This window comes from Tachypleus tridentatus, chromosome 2, assembly GCF_004210375.1.
Source record: "Tachypleus tridentatus isolate NWPU-2018 chromosome 2, ASM421037v1, whole genome shotgun sequence".
Taxonomy (NCBI): Eukaryota; Metazoa; Arthropoda; class Merostomata; order Xiphosura; family Limulidae; genus Tachypleus; species Tachypleus tridentatus.
Window position 1 is genome coordinate 150,830,852 of NC_134826.1, and position 24,203 is coordinate 150,855,054.

At 33.9% G+C, this 24,203-nt stretch overlaps 1 protein-coding gene across 7 annotated transcripts in view; it reads right to left on the bottom strand.

Annotated features, from left to right (window-relative positions):
* The window catches only part of LOC143245361 (uncharacterized), a 54,533-nt gene extending 30,969 nt beyond the window's left edge, over positions 1-23,564 (bottom strand). For 3 of the 7 annotated variants that reach the window (XR_013025600.1, XM_076491606.1, XM_076491607.1), the window contains exons 1-4: positions 23,469-23,488; positions 22,954-23,193; positions 16,056-16,295; positions 4,027-4,251 (exon numbers count right to left, since the gene is read on the bottom strand). Coding sequence is in view for 3 of the 7 variants with exons in the window: in XM_076491606.1 (XP_076347721.1) it covers positions 4,027-4,251; positions 16,056-16,295; positions 22,954-23,085 (597 nt within the window). In the remaining 4 variants the exon portion in view is untranslated. Of the gene's footprint in view, positions 1-4,026; positions 4,252-16,055; positions 16,296-22,953; positions 23,194-23,468 lie in introns of all 7 variants that reach the window. The other 4 variants (XR_013025601.1, XR_013025599.1, XM_076491608.1 and 1 more) reach the window with 4 other exon arrangements.
* Between the last annotated feature and the right edge of the window lie 639 nt (positions 23,565-24,203).

The window sequence follows — 24,203 nt, forward strand, 5'->3', positions numbered from 1 at the left end:
TATCAAGAAAGCAAGGAAATCAAAGATTTATGGTCAGAGAGCCAGGTGAGAAATGTTGCTACGAAAGCCATAGAAAGCTAGTCAACCGGAAACCTCCTGTTTGCACAAAACAGTGGAATACTATCCACTTACACTGGTATGCTACCATGAAAGTTGGCCATATGAAAGAAGACGACAAGAAGACAACCTGATATGTGAAGATGGACCATCTTGCCAATGATAAGGCAAAAGCCAGGCTTAAAGATGCAGGACGTGGGGAGTGGGGATGAAGAATGTGAGATTGAGGTTGATGAAGAAGGGAGGGAGAAAGTGTGAGAAAGGCAAATAGTGATAGCAGCACATGCTGTAGCCTTGGCAACCAATGTTGAGCTGGCCAATAGGGAACAATCAGGAGCATCAACAAAAGTGGAATGAACATGAAAAATTATCAAATGAAGCAATCAGATAAGAGAAACAACATAAAGATACTTGATATTTGTGTGACAAATTGTGGCAGAAGGCATTGACTGCCAAAGCCTGAAAGAATCTGATTGGTAGTGAGGCCCGTGAAAAAGACATCCAATTCAGGAAAACCTAACTGGTGATAAGGAACCCTGAAAATAAGTTGATCTAATGCCCTCTACATTGGATATATCTGGTCAGAGAGTGACACATAACCTTTGATGAGGTTGAATGCATCCAGCTCATGACACACAATGTGAAAAATGTGTAGTGCATGAGCCAGTATAATAGATCCAGTATTCAAAAAGATACATCTCTAGATTGGGTACTTCCTTAGTGATTGATGTGTGCTTCCATCACAGAATTTTCTGATAGATGAATCATCACTAAACAATGATGGGCAATAAGAAGGAAGTGATGCAATGCCTGACATAATAATGCTAGAAGTTGCAGAATGTTGACATGCAAGATGATTTCATCTGCAGATCAATGGTTCAAAGCTTTTTTGTGATTGACCCATGTTTCCCATTCCTGCATGGATGTGTCCTTGACAATATGTAGATCTGGATGCAGGAAAGGAAGCAACACACCAACTAATGTATGGATTTTGTCCAGACATCAATGTAAATTGTCTTGCAGGGAAGTAGCAAGAGAAACAGGGTACAAAGAGGATCCTAAGCAATTTTCCATCATTTGTGAAGCATCCATTGCTTGTATAAGCACAACCTAGAAAGACAGTCATGAAGGACCACATCATGAAAAGTGATATATATCTCATGAGTAGTAAGTGACTGAGCCAAGAGGACATGGTGAACCAAAAGTTTCATCAAACAAAAATATAAAAGAAAAAAGCAGAGTATGACTGATATTTGTCTGAAAATAGTCCCCAATATGGATAAGAAATTGATTGGATCTGAGGAATGACTTTTCCAATTTGATTAATGAATCCAACTGAGATGTCACAGAAAGAAGTTGTTGAGTATCAGTGACCAATTCTTGCTCAGAATATGCCAAAAAGGTGCCAGTCATTAATGTAATAATGAAAAAGCATCCTCAGAGCATGAAGATGTCATGCAAAAGCTTGACCATACAATAAAACACCTAGAGAACTGAGATAAGTCCAAAGTAAATGCTCAAAACTGGTAAACTACTCTGATATGGACAAATTGAAGGTAAGGTTGAGACTGATGTGCTGTTGGTATGTGTAGGTAAGCAATGGAGACATCCATTTATGTCATTCACAACTCTGGAAAAATGCCCATCCTTGGGAGAAAATAATTCATTGTGTACTTGGGGAATACAATGAAGTGGTTGAGGTGAGATAAATCAACGACCAGCCACCAATCTCCAGTTTTGTGGGGAAAATAAAAAGATAAAAATGCCCTTTCCTTCAAAGGATAGTGAATTGTTAACTGCAAAAATCAATTCTCAAACTGCTTCTGAAAGATGCTGATAAATCAAGGGATTTTGTGGAGGGAAGAAAATGGTGCAAAGAGAAATAGGAGTTAGGGAAAAAAAATGGATAATGAATCCTTCTGACATTATCCAGTTTGAGGAAGAGACAAATATCTGAGCTCTTACCTGAGAGGAACCCAAAGGGTAGTCACCTGTATGGTTGGTGACAAGGTGTTGCATCATTGAGAATAAGTTCCCTGATTAGAAGAAATGGGGATGGAAAACTTAAATTGGTGGCATATGATGCTCTGACTGAGAAAAATGGACTACAATAGTCATAAGGATTGATTGCTGTTAGACTAATGTCACCAGAGGCTTGATAGTTAATGGAGCCATACCAAAGAAAATTATGTTCCAGCTTTTTAGATACCAACACCAAAGAAATTATTTATTTAATGAAGGAGATGAAGAAGAAATGAAGGCTAAAGTGAAGAAGAGAACTGTAAACCCCTCATGATTTGTGTGGAGAGTCTCTGATAGCATGTATATGGAAGATGGATACCATAAGAGGTTGGTTAGGCTAAGATGTAAGTGAGAATATTTGGCATGGTTAAGAGCAACATTATATATAGAAGGCGTCCCATAAATAATTAATAATGAACCTAACAACTGGTGATCTAAAAAACACATAGTCCACATGATGATAGGAAAGGGCAAACCGATCAGAATTCCTCAGTGAAATGGTATACTGATCCCATTACTAAAGTGCAAGACATATTGATCCATATGCATCCATTGGAAGGGAGGAAAAACCAAATATGGTTGGGAAGCACTGTACAGATTGCCTATACCTGAGGTCTGAAAAAACAACTTCTCATTGGTGTACTCCCCTGAATCTGTAATGTGAATTTTGGTATTCATAGCACAAGAAAAGGTTAAAAAAAGTCAAAAGCAGAAACAGAATGACAAGAATGGACTGGTGTAAAATCAAATCAAAAGTAACTACTTCATGTAAAAAAATATTTGTCTTGTCACACTGGAAGCACCAGGTATACAAAATACTCCATCTGTGCTCGAGAGCTGTCTGACAAGAAGCGAAAGTTCCGTCCAGGAAGAAATATGCATCACTTGTATATGTAATGTTATTACTGGTTAACAAATGGCACATGATTATTTACAAAATAGACATATTAAAATAGAATAATTTGGAGCAAAAGACTTGTGGCATTCATAATGAAAAGGTTTGTGTATAGAGGGCAACATTAATAGCTAATTTTGTCAGTGGATGTAAATGTCAAATTGCAGTATATCTTTTTATATCATCCTCTACAGATGTTTCTTTCTCTTCCATGATGTTCTTGTCTCATACACCACTGTATGTCAGAGTAGAATGCCTTATACCTACTCAACAATTGTTTTGACCATATATAATAATTGGTTTGTTTTAATAAATGGCAAAAAACAAAGATACATTAATCACGTTTATTACAATAAGATGGTGGGGAACAAACATTTACATTTCCTCCTGAGTATTGTGTGCCATACTTATCATGTTAATGAGCTACGGATAAGCTTTTCAAAAGCATTGTTAGCTGATAATGAAAATACATACAGTTTCAACTGAATTTATAAGTGGCAAAGATACGTTCATTGACATTTTACAGGCAGAAGCTGCTACTGTAATCTTGGGTCAGAAATGATTGAAGCAGTTCAGAAAACTTATCTTGATATGGGCTATATTAACCAATTTAAGTTGGCTGAGGATTAGATACTAAATTGGCTAGAAATGATGTCATACTTGTGAATGAACTGACACATAAAATATAAGTTAAGTTTGCTATCTCTTATTGCTAAATTTGGAACCTTAATTTAATTTTAGTAACTGGTCTGGTAAGTTATGGATAGTAATATTTATGAAGAGGCTTAGCTAGTGATTCAATATTAATAATGATAGACATGGTTTTTAATTTGTTAAACATTATTCCTGGTAAATTGCAGTTATACAAGTCTTGTTTTTGAACATAAATAACATTATTTTTAGATGTCAACGAATCAGAAAGGCCTTGTCACATTTTGATCTGTTACCAGGAAATTTCACTCATAAAGTTTGAATTATGTGAAGCAATATAAATAAGTAAATATTCAGCTTACAAAGTTTTACTTATTTTATAAACAATCTGTAATACATACCTTACAATTTTTAAGATTTTCTTTTCTTCGAAATGATATATTCATCTGAAATTCTTCAGTCCAGATAATGTTTTTATTTCCTAAATACCTTGGTATTACACTAACTACTTCACTGACCAATTCACTATCAGATCTTGGGAAAAAATACATTGCAGCTTTTAAAGTAAAATAACGTATAGAGAAACAAATCATGTCGTTTGGATAAGTAGAAACCTTCATGCTCACCTGTAGAAGAAGAAAGGGAAGAATCTTGAATATATATATTTCTATAAAATTCTAAACACACACATAGTTCAATAACAGTTGTTGATTTATATATATATCTCCCTCATGTTCACATACATTTCAAGTCCTACTCACTTCTTGAAGTACAGTTAAACTCATGAAAGCTTGAAACAAGATATAGAGTAACAAATTTCAGCATCTTTTATTTGACAGATTAAAATACAATACATACTGTTACATTTTTACCACACAAACCTTTTATATATCAAAAGTTTTCCCATTAAACATACTGTGAGAGTAAAAAAAAAGTTAATGTATCGTTATCTTTAGTTTCTGTAAAGATTTAAATCACTAATCTACTTTTCTTGAAGCTAAATACTATAATAACCAAATTATGATATGATGCCATTAGTCACGTATACTTTAAACATTACTATCTATAGTAATACTATCTCTACAAAAACTAAAGATAACAATACATTATTAAATTGTTTTAACTGTCACATCGTTATTTTATCGATAAAAACTCCTGTTAAAGCACTTCTAATTACAACTGAAGTTATATGCATAATTTCTCAGTATGTGAAACAGGACAACTTTATAAAAGGTTTGTGTAGTAAAAAAATGTAACAGTATCTATTTTATTTTCCGAAATACTGATTGTTTTATTCCTCATATTTAAAATTAAAAGTGTAAGTTTTGATTTTACCACTGAAATTACTTAACTATGGTGATTATAAAGTTCAAGCAAATATCTGAAAATAATTTTAAAGTGAACCATGTAACATAAGGATGAGTTATTTATTATTAAAATGCAGTTGTTATGCTATTCTACGGCAATAAGTTGGAGTTAGAAATCGAAACATTAGAGGAAACGAAAGTTTGAAAAGATACAGTTAGGGATAAACATTAATTTTTCTCTTTCTTTCAAAGTTATTCATTGAGCTATTTGAATTATGTCTACTGTGGGGAGTTGAATTATAGTTGAATTAATGGGTGTCAGTCTGATCAGAAAGAAAAATGCAAAGACAAACAGGTAATACTATCTGAACTTCCAGGCTATCCATGATAGTGGCTGAAATTATTGACCTAGAAGATTAAAAACCAGCCACCAGAAAGTATTTCAACGTATCGTAAATTAATTTGCAGGAAATACAATGACTAGAACAGTGATTCTAGAACTTCTCTTTGACTGTTGCTGTCTCTATTTTATACTCAAATGAGACACGTTTCGAAAACTTAAGCCACCACCTCTTAAAATAACCATAAAACTATTAAATCTTGTTAAAATAAAATCTATGGCTGATTTTGACTGTATTGTTTCAGAAATCTCCTACTATGTTCACATGAGTAGAAGAGTATTGAAGTTCCATCACTTCCAATCAGATCAGGTAGATCAATTATCACAACTTTACTTCTTTCTGTAGCAAAAATTAATTTAAGGCTACGTAATTCTTCAAACTGACATTTTACTTTTGTACTCTTCATACAAATCCAATACTGTGGCTAGCTGAATCATCAATATTCATCTACAAAGGGAATGCTGTTAGAATGAGATATGGCTGTGCTATTTCACTCCACATACTGATAGTAACATGAATTGGAGAACTTTATCTCAGACGCTATACTTCTCTAAAGATAATGTGTCAGAGTTGTTTTCAACGCCCTCATTGATTTTGGGGAAGACTGGTTATGCTGTTGTTACAGGAAATATTATATCTCCTAAAATACTTGAGCCGAACAGCTAGTGTTTGTGTGTTTCATAAGTATAATTTATTGCTAATTTCATTTATAGTTGTGGTTAGGTCTCTAATATATCTAAGTGTATTGCTCCTTTATTTATTACAAGAAAAAGTACCTGTCCAAAATTGTGGGAAAAAAATTTAAATTAATCTATCAATTTAAATTACATTATGGACCTACTTATACCATCCACTGCATAAAGTAATTATCGAATTTTTCACTAATAATAAGAACTGGTAATTATGTGGTAAGTCTGCAGTTCTATTAAGTTATGTCACAATTAGAAACGTGAACAATAGTGTGATTAATTCCCAACAAGTTAATGCACAATATTGTGCTTCTGAAATAAAATATAACATCAACATGCCTGGTCTCCTGTCTTTTTTGAAAGTGAGTGTGTTGAGCTTTAGCTGCATGCACAATAAGCAGCCACTGTAAACAGAAGACAGACAACAGCTTGAACAGATACAACAGTTTGAAATATGTACAAGATCATGAACATTTGTTATAGGTATGGTTTTATATTGTCAGAACAACATGTATATGTTTAGAAGTAAACTAAATATTCAAACTAAATGAACTTCATGGATTATTATTAGAATGATGGCCAACAGTACCATCAAGAGTGAGTATATCTAACTGATAACACAACAGTAAGTATGAACATAGGTAAAAAACTGTTTGTTTCTTTGTTTTTTTAATTTTGTGCAAAACTCCACGAGGGCTATCTGTGATAGTTGTCCCTAATTTTCCAGTGTAAGGCTAGAGGGAAGACAGCTAGTCATCACCACCCACTGCCAACTCTTGGACTACTCTTTTACCAACAAACAGTGGAATTGACTATCACATTACAATGCCTCCACACCTAAAAGGGCGAGAATTTTTGGTGTGATGGGGATCTGAACCCACAACCCTCAGATTACGAGGTTAGTTCCTGAACCACCTGGCCATGTCAGGTGAAAAATAAACTGATTTAGTACACTAGTTAAAAGTCTGATTTTTAGTTACATTATAAGCAGATTGGAATTCTGGGTTTAATTTAATGCTGAGTTACTTACATTTTTGAAAGATAATCCCTTAAGATTTAATATATCACTTGATTTCTACCTGATTCTTTTGCATTTATCATTCAGTCACTGCTTTATTTATATATTAATATGGTGCATTTAAAACATTTTTAATTCATTCCCTTTAGGTAGCTATATTTTGTATCATACAAACATGGTTTGATGTATATGTTTTATCATTTTGTAGATTACATTTCTTCCATACTTCTTAGATTATCCTGAAATGGTTGTCCAAAAAAGACACATCCTTCATAGAATTCAAACTGATTAAACTATCAATAATAAAAATAACAGTTATTTATAGGTAGCGAAGTTAATAATTTATAAAATAATTCATTCATTTTCATCATTGTTCAGCTGTCACTAACATTCATGAAACAAATTGACATTTAATAGAAGCTTTCATAGAACGTACTTCAACCAAATAAGGAGATGGCTTAAGAGCAAAACATGCAAAGATGAATTTGGGTTTTCAAGTTTATGCCAAGCCAGACTATTTCCACATTAATACTAAATTCTAGCCAATTTGAAATTAATTATTCAGAACGTCTTGAAATAAAAAATATAACACCTACTGAAAAAACAACAAAGTGCCCATAGGTTGTAACTTCTTTTTTCTCCTGTTTTAAACAAGGCAGTCATTGTTCCACACACTGTCTTCTTAACTAATTTTTCTTAAAACACCAAGTGCAGCATCTCCAAACAAGCCATGACTTTTCCAGGATACAGCAAAAAGTACTTCAAGGTAATGATTGGTTATTAAGCATACAGTACTGTGTAAAAAGTGTTAGGACACATGAATATTTTACCACCACTCTTTCCATTTTATGGTACTAATTTATCCATGCTATTACAGAATGTAAATTTCAACACTATAGTTATGCTTCACTGATCCATGTTCAGAACTGAATGAGTCAGGGTGAGAATAGTTGTCATTCTTTAGAATTCCCATGTATTGATACCAAAGTCTTTAATACTATATATTAAGTTTTGTTGTCACGTTACAGCCCAAACACATAGAAAATTGTCAGTAGAACAGATAATTTATATAAAAGCATTACATGATGTTAGTTGGGCTCGCCAACAAATTGCTGCAAACCTTAAATGCTTCCCAAACACTGTGACATACACCCTAGAATGTGAGACAAAAGACTGATAAATTTGAAAAGAGGAAAGGAAGAGGCAGAACACCTTAAGTAAATAATACTAATGTTATGTATCTTCGATTATGCAGCTTCTAGGACAGAAGGAAGACTACCACTGATCTCAATGACGAGATGAATGATCATGTACCAGATAAGAGAAAAGTGTTCAGATCTTTGATATCAAGACAACTTGATGAGAATGGAATATTTGGTCGTGAAGCAGTTAAGAAACCTTTAATATTTAAATATTGTCAATAAAGTGAAACTTACTGAAAAGTACAAACACTGGACTGAAGATGATTGGAAAATTGTATTATGAACAGATGAGTCCGAGTTTAAAATATCTGGTTCAAAGTATACGTTGTACATCCAATGCAAGAAAGGTGAAAGATAACTCAATGCATAGCATCTTCCATGAAGCATGGGAGAAACAGTGAGATGGTTTTGGTGTGTTTTTCTGCTCAGGCAGTAGGAGATATTTGCAGAATAGATAGAATAATGGGCCAGCACAAGTACCATGAGATACTAATCCACCATGGTATACCAAGTGGTTTGCGTATTATTGGCAAAGGATTGTACTACCAGTAACTTACTGACCACAAACACTCATCCAATCTATGCAGATATAACTCAGCTAAGAAAGAAGCTGCAGTCATTGAAATGATCAACTGCCCCCACAAAGCCTTGATGCATGAAAACTTGACAATCCAAAAGTTATTTTCAAAGAAACTTTATGGGAGTGTATCATATAAATTTGGAGTAAAATATCAAAGGACATTATGATTAAATATGTTTCAATGATGCCTCAAAGACTGTCTACAGTTATTAAAACAAAATGGGGACACACAAAATATTATCTGTTTGATAAATGCAAGCATTTCCATCAAGTTTCTGTTGTACTAAATATGAAGATTAATACAATGTTGATGTTTCACCTGTGATTTACCTTCCACTGTTCTATTAAAGTAGCCTGAAATATATTTTTTGACTTTGTCTTTAGAGTTTTGCACAGCACTTTATATGACGTGCTTTTTCACTGCTGAGAAAACTTTAATGTGAACAACCACTACTAGAACTACCTTGAAAACTGTACAAGGGATATTTTTGTTGTCTTCTCACATCGTCAGGTTCACGATGACCGAAGAAGGTCGAAACGTTGTTTGCTCTTCTATGTAAAAGTGTTTTCTCAGCCCAAACGAGCCGTTTTTGCATATAAATTAAAAGAATAGTAAGAGAAGGAGGAGATAGATGGCGCAGTATGTCAGCGTATATCATCAGGTCTAACCGATGTACTCCCAGACCAGGGCCAGTTTAAGTTCCACCACTGTAAAGGGACGATTACAGTCATAGAGACAATCAGCTCGAAAGGACAGAGGTGTTTGCTCTGCCCAAGTCTTGATGGCTAAGAAGGTAGTGGAAGAAGCAGGTGTGCTAGATACCCGACAGAAGCTTTCACCTTGAGTATTGGCGATTCTCAGAGTATTAGCCACTTCCTGGCTATCAGAAAGAAAGATCGAGAGGGGGACAGAATGATATTGCCCACTAACCTTTCGAATCTTGTCCCAATAGACTTTGGAACTGTTGATAGAAGATATCCTTGTTGTAAACTTAATCCAGGATTCCTTCTGACTTTCACGTCTTATCCACCAAGCATGTGCACAGGCCTTTTGGAAAGTGATGCAGTGTGAGAGTTGGGATACCTACGACAAGTGTCCCAGGCCCATTGTTGATCCTTCTATGCCATGTGGCATGGAAGATTCCCCCAGCAGACGAGGATATCGTGGAAGAAGTGTTGAGGTTTTAGGAATACATTGATCAGCTGCTTGTACAATACAGTCAGTTATTGCTGCCACACAGTCGTCTACTGATGGCTGAGAGATGATGGCAGGATCAAGTTCTGCAAGAGCAGTGAAATAGGGCCAGTTTCCCTGATTCAGCTTCCAACGGGGCATGCGGGTTGGGTGGCATCGACCACAGCTAGTCTCTCTAAAAATTATAGGAAAATGATTACTGCCTCGTGGATTATTGTCAACCCTCCATGATAAATGGGAGAATAATGAAGGGGAGCAAATATACATCAATAACAATAACAGCACTTCCCCAGAGGGAATGACGTCCATTAAAGACTTCCAGGATAAAAAGGGAGATGACAACTGTTCAATGAGAACATGAAGATCTGATTGATCATACGTCTCTCCAGGTGACAGGTAGAAAGGACAAACATTAATGGTAAGACCCAAGGGAACACGGATGGCTATGGTCTCCAAGTGAGTGACAAAGACAGGGTGAGCACATGCTGATCAATCAAGAGTGCCACTCCTCCATTCACTCGTCCATCACACAGCCTGTCACTTTTGTACAATGAAAACAGCTGAAAGGTGACTGTATTGGCAGCTTTTAGAAATGTTTCATATAATGAAAGACATATTGGATGATAGGAAGCAATCAGTTTTGATGTCATCCAGATTAGAACGTAAACATAGACTGTTCCATTGTATCAAGGCAGCCATTTTTAAACATATGTGTAGGCGAATTGGGTGGAGAACACTTCTGTTTACAACCACGTCCCCTTTCCTCACTGTCCTTATTTGAAGGAGGTCTATCGACCTCTATGTACCCTGCCCTGGGTAGATTGAGCAGGTCTTTGCTGTTGGCAGGGGATTCCAGTGACTGAAGACGCGAACGAATGGTTGTTTTGCATCTTGGGGTCGGAGAAGGTGATGTATCCGAGGAAATGCCTGTACCCAGAACCAAGGAAGTAGCTCTTGAGGTTGTTGAAATGTATGGAAGGGACAGATATGGGTGTTGAAGTTGATTCATCAATTTTTTTTACCATGGAGGTCAAAAGGCTTTTCATTTGTTTTGAGAATGATTTTCTTGTAGGCACAGAGAGATCTGTCTGCACTCCCAATTTAGTTGTGGAACGAAGAGCAGCAGCATATGTCTGAGATGAAGCAGTGGACAGCAATTTTCAAGCCTCAGGATAATTAGTGTTATGAATCATTTCCAAATGCTGCAATTCTTTTTCTTCCAACAGTTTAAGACAAGAACGAAAGTAGGACGGGTAAGAGCCATTGCAATTGATGCAATGAAGGTCCATTTCACACTGATAGGCATCATGATCCTTGCCATCAAAACGAGCACATGTCAGAGACCCACAACATTACGTCTTTCAGTGACCAAACCTCTGGAGACGTCGAAGAGGGTTTGGAATGTACGTCCATACCTTGCAATGGTGGTAGGTGCACGTGGTGATGTAAATGTCAAAACTAGGATACTGGTCAGCAAAGTAATTCCATCTTTGCAAGTGGAGATACACCTCACTGCAAAAGCTCCTTGAGTGGAGAAACAAGCAAGAATCTCTGGCTTCGGGATGTTCTTCAAATCCCTCTCAGCAATAACTTTTCGTGATGAATTCAAATTAGCATGAAGTTTAACCTCAATATATATATCCCCAATTGCCTTTAAATTCAAGAGGAGTTCACTGTGTTCAGATGTGGATGTTTCCATTAATATGTCACCAGATCGAAGCTTCTTTATTGACTTTGGAGAGCCAGTAAGTCCATACAGTCCCTTCTGAATAAAAAAGGGGAACATTTGCCTTTAAGGTTTGTCTGAAAAAGAATGTAGGATAAGAAAATGAGGTACAACAGTGGTAGAATGTTGAAGATTGCTGCTCAGAAACTTCAAGATATAGTCGTTTTCCTATGGAGTGTTTTTTTCATTATTTTATTTAAATTTTTAGTTGGAGGATCCATAATAAAAAAGGAAATTACGGTGCCTATTGACCCCGCTCATCATGGAGTCCTACGAGTGGACGCATTACAATGTCAAACAACGACACCAGCGTTTCATGAGCACTATATCCAATCGCCAGCATCTGATACAACATCCACAACATCTGTTGAGAACTTACAGCACGTGGTACTTGGATGATACCAGCTGACTGGCCCAAGGAGAGCCATCCCAAGGCTGCTGGTCTACAGGAATTCAAGGCCAAGTTGGTGCATTAGGGTTGGACCCCTCAACCACCAGGATCCTTTCCTAGAAACATGTGGGATGATGTTTAGATACCAGAGGAGGTAAACTGAAGGTACAGAACCTTCCCTGGGAGGTCCCTAGCCACGTACAAGCATATTAGGAGATGAGGAACAAACAGTAAGTGATATTGAAGTGTAAAAGAACTCAGACCTGCATCTGAGACCTCACAAACCCGCCCAGAAAGTTCCGTAAAGTCTGTGCACGAATTTCCAGTTAGTTGATATAGATATTTTAAATGGCTAAATTAAAAGGCATATAATAAATCATAACACGCAAATTTTGTATCAAGCACAACAAACAAAATTCAATAACTGCAGTCAAGTCAAGCATCAAAACTAGCACAATAATGCTTCATGCATATAATAATGACCACAAGGTAATAGTTGAGACTGTGATTCCTGAATTTCAGAAAGTTGTAGAAAATCTCACTTCAAGAACTAGAATACTGCAATTACCAAATATGAGAGTCTGCAAAAGATACAAGAAAAACTCAGTTATCTGTATGAGTTTGATCTGAAAACAGGGAAAAATGTAACATACTGTTCAGATAAATCTGCATGCAAACTGTTCAAAAAAGTATTTGCATTATTTATTAAGAACTTGCTTATAAACTGTTGAGATATCCATATGTAAGCATTTTATGTGATGAGAGCACTGAAATTGGAAATAAGAAAAGTTTGCTATGCACAGTAAGATTTTGGACCAATTGTCATTCAGGCCCACAACTAACTTTTACATTTTAAAATTATTTCTTTAATACAATTAACTTTATTTCAAGTTTATGTTTGATTTACCCATAACTTTGTCTATTGCATTGAAGAAACTGTAATACCAACAGCGTTAATTGTGATTCAGTTGTTATAATCATGTCTCACACCTGCTTTCAGCATCTTTCTCAATGGTTCTAGCACAGACACATTTGAACATTAGTGTAGAAATATTAGTATGAAAGTACACATTTGCTGTTGTGTGATTAGTACTTGAATACAATTTATTTGATCTTTCAAACACGTTTATTTTACACATGTTCTTGCCTGTGGCTTCACAATGCAAAGAACAACTTTAACTGCCATTACTTGTGAATGTGTGTCAAAGTATACAGCAAATAAAGTTTGCTGAACCGATTGGTGTATGGTATATAGGCGCAGATAGCTAGTTGCTTTGCACCATAAAATACCAAACCGACCAACATGGTATATATACAGTGAGAAGAGTTTACCAAAGGAAACACATGTCATAAGTATTCCAACTCCTGCTGTTGCAGTGTACAATGTATATGTTCTGATGAAGTTTTCATAAGTATTCCAACTCCTGGTGTGGCAGTGTACAATGTATATGTTCTGATGAAGTTTTCATAAGTATTCCAACTCCTGCTGTGGCAGTGTACAATGTATATGTTGTGCTGAAGTTTTCATAAGTATTCTAACTCCTGCTGTGGCAGTGTACAATGTATATGTTCTGATGCAGTTTTCATAAGTATTCCAACTCCTGCTGTGGCAGTGTACAATGTATACGTTCTGCTGAAGTTTCCGAGAACCTTCCTCTTTTTCTTTTTTTAATGTGAGTGTGTTTTATCATTCACAAACAATATATGTTATTCATTTGTTTTTGCATGCATTGTAAATATATTCAGGCTTCCTACATGACTAACAACTTATTTAGTTACAAGGATGAGGAAGCCAATTGAACCAAAAGCTGAACCCAGCTGATAAATACTTGAGGATAAATATCAAGAACAGAGGAATATTTCCAGATAATAAAAAGACAGGAACAATAATCAGGAAAGGAAGTCATGCAGACAATATCATTACAAAGGGCATGTGTGGGATACAGAAACCTATTCAGATCAGATTGGGAATAAAGGTCGGGAAACCTCCAAAAAGGAGCTGTCAAAGTCTTGGGTAGGAAATATTGAACAGGATAAAGAATGTATGTGGTGTGGTATTGAATGCAAAAGAAGTTAATGGCAAATACATCATACCAATAATGTCCTCAGGCAAATAGGGGTAGGAAGAAAGTGTTAAGAAGTGAAACAAAGAACAGTAAAGCAGTAAAGTTCTACATTTACATCCCAACCCAGGTAGGCACTTGAGAAGGAGGTAAATGAATCTGGAATGAATACAACAAGAGATAGAGAGCAGGGGAGATAAACACAAAACTGTATCAGGAAAACAGAAGATTTGGAATAAGATTGCTTGATATTCTTTGATGGATAAGACTGAAATCCCATGATTGAACAGCTAAGTGATTAGATCTCTGATAACAAACAGTGGGTCAAGAAGAGGAAAAACTCAAAGATATTAAGATTCATGTTTAATGTATTATGATCCATGTTTAAGATATTAGGGTCTGTGTTTAAGATATCAGAATCCATGCTGAGCAATTTGCTTCACAATTGTTCAAGAGTGTCAGAACGGGGAGGGTTGGAAAAATAAACATGGAGACGAAGAACTATTGTGCAACAGATAAGAAGACAGATCAAAGGTAATTGATTAAAAATGGATAAAACATCGCATACCTAAGAAATAATGTATAAAAATGTGTATTAGACCTAGCTGATTCGGCAGGTGAAGAACAGGAAGACATGGTAAAATCTAGTGGTGGAAAAAGCTATGAAAATCTCCCTTGGCTCAAACAGGTTATAGCTTGGTCAAAAGGAAGCAAGGCAAGCGCTCAGAAGAAAAAGGTTGACCCATGTAATGACCAATCTGATGGTGGATAATAACAGATTAATTCAAATATTTTACCCCACTTGCAGCCTGTCAAATAATGATAGTAGAAGGTGCGATACAACAAGTGTTAACCTGAACCTCAGTATTTATTGTAGAAATATATATTAAACAAAATTGTTTGATGTAAAACATGCGAATGTCAGAAAAATTTAAAACTTGGAAATGATGTTAAAGAAATATACATCTTCTACACATATAAAGAAAATTAATGAATAAATCCCATTTGGAATCCCAAATACAAGTCACACCAAAAATGTCAAAACAAAACAAAAGGTCTAAACACGAGTACTGCCAGACAAGAAATGATAGTTCAGTAGAATTGAGTGAAGGGTGTCGCATGCATTTTGAGAGTATGTCATATTCTTATTGGTGGATGATGCATGCATGAAGATTTGCAGGAGACATTCACAGAACTAAGTGATTTCCAATGGATGGAGATTAATAGTTTGTCCCACGGGTATTTTTTTTTCTTTTGCATATAGAAGGCAGCAATGAATGAGACTAGTGATTTATGTAGAAGGAGATAATGTATCTTATCAGAATTACATATCAAACTTGTAGCTCACATTGCGTTATTTAACTGAGGTGCTTATATGGGTTGCTTTTGGGTATAAAAGATCGGAGAAAGCAAGACCAATGTGTTAGGGATGATAAATATGTTTTGGATTGTCAGAGTTCTCATAATAGAGGAAATTCAGGAATTTGTTTTTAATATTATTTTATAAGATTGAGATTTTAAACTTGTATACCATTAAAATTTGGATTATTAGCTCTTTTTATACCAAAGTTATTTATATACTTAAGTGACTTAAATAAATTTGACTCACTAAAAACCTTGTGCAAATGCAGCAAAAAACGTCTGTAGAAAATGTTATAATGAGTAACAATTTTCATAGAAGGAAAGAAAAACAATGTTTGTCATAAATGGTTGTATAAATAAAAATTTTTTAAAATTACATTTTTAATTGTTTGTTTTACGACTGAAAGAAAGATTTCTAGATATGTAATTTTATAGTAAACAAATGACAGAAAAGAAAAATAAAACCAACTGTTTCCAAAATGAAATGAGCACTCACAAGAAGTGAGTATGAAGTGTCACCAGACCAATAGAATTTTACATTTTCTTGCTTGTCAGTGCTACTCTTTCCTCTTTCTGGTTGAAGATGAAAAAATGAATTAAGTGTTGAGAGAGGCAGAGCTTGACAAGTTCCTTTCGAAATAATATTTGCCCTAGGAAGATCAAAATTTCTTAACTCAGGTGAAGCAATGAAATGCCACATAATTTCGTATTCCACTCCTTCCCGAAATTTATTTGTCTGTAATGAAAACAATTGTTTATATAGGTATATTATCCAAGTGTGTTGAAAACACATTACATTATAATGTAATGTAACAGAAAATTTGTGTGTCAGTTTGTCAGTTATAACCACTGTTTACATTTTGACAGAGTAATCCCTATACAAAATAAACTGACAATGTTTACAATATACTATTAAAGGTATTCCAAAATAATCATTGAAGCCTATATTTTGATAGTAAAGTTTAAAAAGACTTACATACATGCATGTATATATAAATATGCCCCTAGTGGCTCAGCGGTATGTCTGTGGACTTACGATGCTAAAAACCGGGTTTTGATACCCGTGGTGGGCAGAACATAGATAGCCCACTGTGTAGCTTTGTGCATAATTTAAAACAACAACAACAATATATAATTATAGTTAAAATATTTCCAACAGCAGTTAAAGAAAGTGAGAAACAAAAATAATAATGTACATATTAAAACAAAAACTAGGCACCTTAAAATAATGTATAAAATATACAGAATGATCAAAAATTATATTACCCACTTTAAGTTTATTACTTAAGTAACTTGAAACCATGCATCTTTCAACATCTTGTAGCCCAAATGATACATTTCTAACTGTCTGTGTTTTTTCCCTCCAGTCAGTAGTGTTACCTCATAAAACAGCAACTATCAAAGAAATGGTTCATTATGTTGTTAATAAAAGCTGTTTGTGTGTAGCTACAAGATGTTCGAATTTACTTATTAGTGTATCTTTAGTTATTTAATTTCTAAATTTTGAAATAGAAAAGATAATTTTGGACTACCCTCTGGAGTATTCTTAGGCCTATCACTATTGTAACTAATGTTATCCTTTTGAATGGTTAATTTCTGGTTAACATAAAATAAAATAATAAAATCATAATATAGCTGAGAGAAGCAGAATACTTTGTTATAACATTTTTATAACATAAAGTGAGCCCACTTCATTTACCTTAAAATACAATTTAATAGTATTTATGTCTTATATACGATAAGGAAACATAATACTTAACATAACATGATCACATTTCCTTGCAGCATAAAGCAAGAAGTAAGAATATTTATTTAATGAAATATAACAGACAACAATGCTTTCCCACAAAGCAGAACAGTGTCTGAGAAAGTTTCTGGGTGACAAATGTAGATCAATCAAGAAGGAATGTTTATGAGAAAGTCAGAATTACAAGTAATTAATTTTTTCTTAAACCAAGGTTCTCCTTAATATATAATAACAAAGAGGTCAATTATTTAATACAGACACATAAAATCGATGTTTCCATATAGTTTATTATAATATTTTTACACAACATATAACAATAACTATAAATTATACTTCCTAGTGTAAAATAATATATAAAACCTTTTGTGTGAAAGATGAATTCATCAATAATTAATTACGTTCCTGAGTAATCATTATTACAAAAACAAATATCCGTTGATAATGCTGAACAATAACTGGGAAGGTTTCCATGAAACATAAAATAACAAGATGATTCTGTAAATAGTATTTTTTTCTCGTGCACAATAATGTGTAAGAATATTTATGCAATACATATGTAAAAGTAAAAATGTTTGTGTAATGTACAATACACATTAGAAATGTTTTTATGTAACACAGAACAACTTGTAGCAATACTTCAGTTAATAAAAAGTAATAGTTATGAAATTTTGTTAACAACATAAAATATTGGCATCCTCCCAAGTAACTAAGCACTTAGTCCAATTTTAACATATGAAAAATTGTGTTTCAATACTTACAGTGGGCAATGCACAGATAGCCCTGCCCTGGATTAACCATTAGGAAAACAAACACGTGCTTAGAGAACCAAGGGAAGGAAGCCAACACAGTGTTTTTCACATAGCTATCTTGCCCTAAACTTTTTCACTGCCACACTCAGCTTCAGTAGATCTTTTTATTTTTGTAATTGTGTTCGAATTTACTCTGCATTGTTAACAAAAAACGTTTCTTTTTTTTTGCTCGGTGAGTGACTAAAGTTTCGAAAAACTACTAAACTGTGTATCTGAAGTAAGAAATCATTGATTTAGGAAAGATTACTGTAAAGAGTAGTACAGAATGTTGATACAACTTCAAGTGAAAGTTGATCTATGTTATGATGTCTGACCTTCAAGATAAAATATTTTTCCCAATTATTCCTTCTCTTGTGGCTATTTATAAGAAATTATAGACAGTCAACTTTTTGTTTTACCTTTCACAGCTCTACTCAGTTGCATCTGCAGAAGAATAAGAGAAAATACCACAGAAGCACAAGTTAAACGAAATGGTGACAGATGTGTACAGTGATGTAACTGGTTTTCGGTCAAATTGCATCAGACTTCGACATGTACGACAACATGATTCTTAATGTTGTTATGTATACATTATACTACTAGTAGTAGTACAGTACTGTGGCACCGTGGTCATACAAAGATACAGTAGAGAACCGACAAATCAACAAAATCAATTTAGGATTGTCTGAAAAAGAGCATGAATTGAACAAGTTCACGTGAGGAAGTCTAGTACAGAGTACTAGATTTAACGTCAGTGGCCTCAGTTGCAATGTATTAGCATTAGACCTAACGTTAGTGTTGTTATCTGAGAACTGAGCAACAATAACGTAAGGCCTAAATACTGTAACTAGTTTAGTGTAAGTACACTGGAAATGCTACTGCAGCCTAGAATAATTAAGTGTACTATTCCCAACTTAAGGCCATCTTTTTTAATTTGCCTTCACATCCAGACAGGCAGATAAAGTTTCAGACATATGCCTATTTTGTTGATGTATGGTTTGTTGGCTCATCTGAAGTCCCCAGGTCAAACTGAGCTCGAAGTTAAGGTGACAACTCATTCTTCAAATACGTGATTAGGATTAAGGAACTCTGGTCTAGGTCTAACCCAGTATTTAGTAGTTCAATGTGCAGTACAGTTTACAATTGATTATATGTCATGTATGTGTACCAGTACAGAATGATCACTGTGTATATAGGCTACTAAAATATGTATTGTTGATCACAAATTGTTTGGGAATACGTTATGGTTCACAATGGATTTACATATTACCATTAACATTGCTTCTTACATACAGCTACCATAGCAACAACCTTAATGAAACCTTTGCAGTGACTCAAAACTAATTCTCCTAAAATGGATTGAAGCCAGTCTCAAATGGTTTCAATCCAATCAGAATGCAGCAAATGAATAAAGGTATTTATGAATTCATGTTCATGTGCTGATGGACTTAGATCAGAGGATAACTTTCTGACAATCATTGTCTAAATGTGGACCCAGAGTTTAGTATGTTTGATTGTCTTACCAACGTTTTTCTTTATGAATTTCAGTGATATTTAATCATTATAACTATATATAATCCATATTCTTTTTGTTTTGTTTTTAGTTTTGTTTCTCTATTTTTCAGACTGCAAGATGAAATGTGTTCAATTAAGTGGTGCACAAAAAAGAAAACTTGCAAAAAAAGAACCAACAAAAGCCTTTGGATTAAGTAGCCAAGACAGGAAAGCTGATTAATTTTTTTTCACTCAACTTACACAACACGATTTTCCAAATCAAAACCCATCTCCTCCATCAGAAATCACTTGTTCTGCATCTGACTCTGACAAGATTGAAGTTGAACTAATCTCCACACCTACAAGTACCACTTTTTCCCCTTCAAGGTCAGAACATCATGATGACGTTGAGGTGTCACAGGCTAGCTCAACTCGAACAAATTTCACAACTTGTCTCACTTTGTCTGTAAATTATCCTGATATCTCTAGTGTTAATGCACACAAGACAGTGTGAAGATGAAATAATTACTCAAAATGAAAATCTACTGGATTATGGTAAAATGCTTCAGTCTACAAAAGATGAAGAAACTAAAGAAAATGATTCAGAGTTGTGGCTCAATTTCTCTGCTGATTATGCAGCATAGTGGATTATTTGTGTAACAACTGACTGTCGACACCACAATGGACCATTTAGCAAATCTTGCTGGACTTTCAATAGTGATAAACAAATGAGATACTGTTTGCAAAAACTTTTCTTTGGGGTAATATTTTAGAAGCTTTAGAATGTCCAGTTTAAGACCGGTCACAAAAAGGGAGACACTAGAAGAGAAGCAGACAACTTTTAAAATAAGATGCAGAAGCTAGAATTTGTTTTTATGTTGACCATGTAAGACGAGATTTTGTAAAAGTTTCATAAGGCAAGTCAAGTTCTGCAAAATGAGGATTAGAACTTTAAAACACATGTAGATCTGTACGGGTCATTTACTGACCAACTCCGTACTTTTAGGGATGACTTTGAAAGATTTGAAGCAGTTGCAAAGGAAATACTAGCAGACATTGATTTCAATGTAGCTCAAACTCACAAACATGTAATAAACGTGTCAGAAGGAAGGTACTCGATGATGGAGATGCACAAAAAAGTAGATCTGAATGCCAGAGATAAATTTCGTATCACCACCTTCTACACAATTGTTCACAAACTAGAAACCCAGATGAGAAGAAGAGGAGAGGTGAACAAAGAAACAACAAACAGATTTCTTTTCCCAACTGATGTGACAAATGATGTCACTTCATCTGCTGAAACTGAAAGGTACTCTTAGTGTTCCAAAAGCTAACTGATGCTTATCCAGAGGACTTGGACACTAATTTCTCTGCAAAGCTTCAGCAGTTTCATTCATATATGCACCATAAGTTCAGTGCAACAAAAATTGTAAAAAACAGATTCAGTCATGCTGAACTTTATATAATAATTTAAGACAAAATTGAGTGTGCGTTTCCAAATGCAAACATTGCATTGCATATATTTTTAACATTAATGGTCACAAATTGCACAGCTGAGCATTCATTTTCTCAACTCAAGCATATTAAAAACCCGAACAGAACAACCATGTGACAAAACAGGCTGGATGCCTTGTCTCTGCTAAGTTTAGAAGCAGATTTGTTACACCAAATGAGTTATGAGAACTTGATCAAAGACCTTGCAATTAAAAAATTAATGTCTTAATAACTTTTCATATAACAATGGAGGGGACCGAGGGGGCACCATTGTTGGGCTGTGCTAAGGGCATCAGTTGCCCTTAATCAGGCCCTGACACAGCCCATTATATAGTTCTGTGCTTAAAATTCAACAAAAAAATTTAAACATCAATAAAGCTGTTCTGTGTGACAAAATAATGAGTAAAAACATTCCTATTACAGAAGTAAGAATTAAACGCTACATGTAAGTTGTTTCTGTTTAAATAGTTTTGTTCCTTTTTTATTACGCACCAAGCTACACAATGTGCCATTTCTACCATGTAACAAGTACCAAAATCCACTTTTTAATACATGCCATCACTGCTAAACCACTTGTGGGCTTAGTGAGATAGATAAAAAGAAACAATATTTCTGTTGAATGTAAAAGAATAATTATGTATTACATAGAATAACTTATTAGTGTTTTTGTTTAAAATACAGTAATGAATGAGAAGGTTCAGTATAACAGTTAACGAGTATCAGGAATAAAATAACTTGTGGTGTCTGTTTCTGAAAGATTAACATGTAAATATGTTTCTGTGGAACACAGAAATGTGACTGAGAATATTTATGTAACACAAAGTGACAGGGAAAAAAGCTTCTGTGTAATAGGGATAAATTAGGAATAATTTTACTCTGTGTAACAGTGAAAAATGAGAAACAATTCTTTACATAACAGAGTAATGAACAAGAATTATTCTGTGTGATATATATTATGAGGTAAAAATGTTTATAGTTAACATAAATTAGTGAATACACTTTTCTATGACATAAATTATAGTCTGTTTAGCACAAAACTACACAATTAGCTGTCGGTCCACAGAAGGGAATGGAGCAACCAATATTTGCGCTACAAGTCCTTAGAGTTATCACTGATCCATTGGGGAAGAAACTATTAATTTAAATTCAACACAGCACTGTTGTAAACAATATTTTGATGTAAAAAAGAAAAACAAACAACAAAATTATTCTAGAATATTGATTAAATGGTAAGAATACTTTATTATGATAAACATATAAGAATATTTATTTGTAATGCAAAATTATGTGTTAGACATTTATTGGTAAAATAAATGCTTGGTTATAACATAGGATAACAGGAAAAAATGTTTCTGTGTAACCTAGACTAATGACATCACGTCATAATTTAAGTGATCTATAATAACAAACAAAAATGTTTCTTTTTAACACAGACATAATAAGAATAACAGTAATGAATGTTTCTCCTGAAGCAAGAATTACAAGAATAAAGATTTCTGGGTAAAGAAAACTGACAATTAAAAACCTAGTTGTGAAACACACAAAAAACTGTATAATATAGAATAAACTTACTTTAATATAAAGTTAAATGATGAATAGTAGTTTTGTACATGAAAGAGAATGACAAATAAGTATGTTAATGTGTAACATATACTAAAAAATAATACGTATTTTGGATGCAATAATAGGAAGTGTTTATATTTCTCTGTAGCAGGAATTAGCAAGTAAAAATGTTTCTGTGACAGATATAATTATGTACAAAATCAGCTTTTCTTGTGTAACAAATAAAAGTGTATCTCTCTATCACAGATTAAGCTGATTTCTTATGTTACAGAAATGTAAAATACAAACACTGTAGTGTAAAAACTTACTTGATATTCCTCTATTGTGGATTTCCAAACAGCCGACATTAAATAGTTCCCAGCATTTCTACTGTAGTGGATAGTGCTCTCAAACAAATAACTATAAAGCTGTAGTAGATAAAAATGGTAATTCTCATACATATAGTCACTCTTATCAGTTACTCTCAGTCCATCATTTTCTAACCCTGTATGAGTATCACCCAAGTCCCACTGTAATTGATGCACTGCTTCTTCTATCAAACCGATAGCCTAAAAAGCAAATATATTTGTTTAATATATTACAGTTTACTTATGTACTATTATGCTATAATAAATAAGCATGATTGTTTGAGGTTATATTCATATACGACATTAGATACGATTCTTTTTATATTCATATACAAATATCTATTACTGTGCATTATTACAAGGATCTTTAGAAATCTGAAACACAGAATAAAGCAAAACATTAATATAGAACATAAAATTATTCTTTAATAATAATAAATCATTGTGTTAAACATTCTTTTCTCAACTGGTAATACCTATAGTTTGGAGCAACTACATATCTGTGGATAGCTCACAATTACTTTTTTTTTTTCCTGTAGACCTAAAAGAAACACAGAAATTCTTAAATAAATGTTTACAATTATTATTCAAATGAAAACATCATATAAAAAAAGACATAGGTAAATTATACAATTTAGGAATTTTCACAGATGAAATTGGTTTCTGTCAATGATAATATGGCAATTCTTCAAATGCAGCAAATGCTAAAACTTGATATTAAAAGTGGTGAAAATAATATAATAATTTAATTGTTATAAAAAACACAAACAATATCGTGATGAATTAAAACAGTGTATTAAAACAAGAACCATTTTCATTTTAACATATCTTTGACGATTTGATCAATGTCTCAATGTAACTCTTCATATGAAATTTTTATAAGTTGTTACTTCATCATCATCCTCGCTGGATATACAGCTTTCCACAATACCAATTACTGTATATGTTATCTTCATAAGATATAATTTGTTGAAGCTCTAGTTAGCAAAATGTATTATTAGACATAATTGGTAAAATCTATATATAATAATAAAATCAACCAATGGTAATCATGTAACTGAATATGAACTGCTCCATGAAGATTAAAACAGAATAATAATTTAATGGAATATATGTCACTTTGCTGACATTGAAAAACTATTACTCATTCAAAGAATATAACACATTAAAAAAGGATAAACAACTGGCTAACCTCTTATGTGTTTGGATTT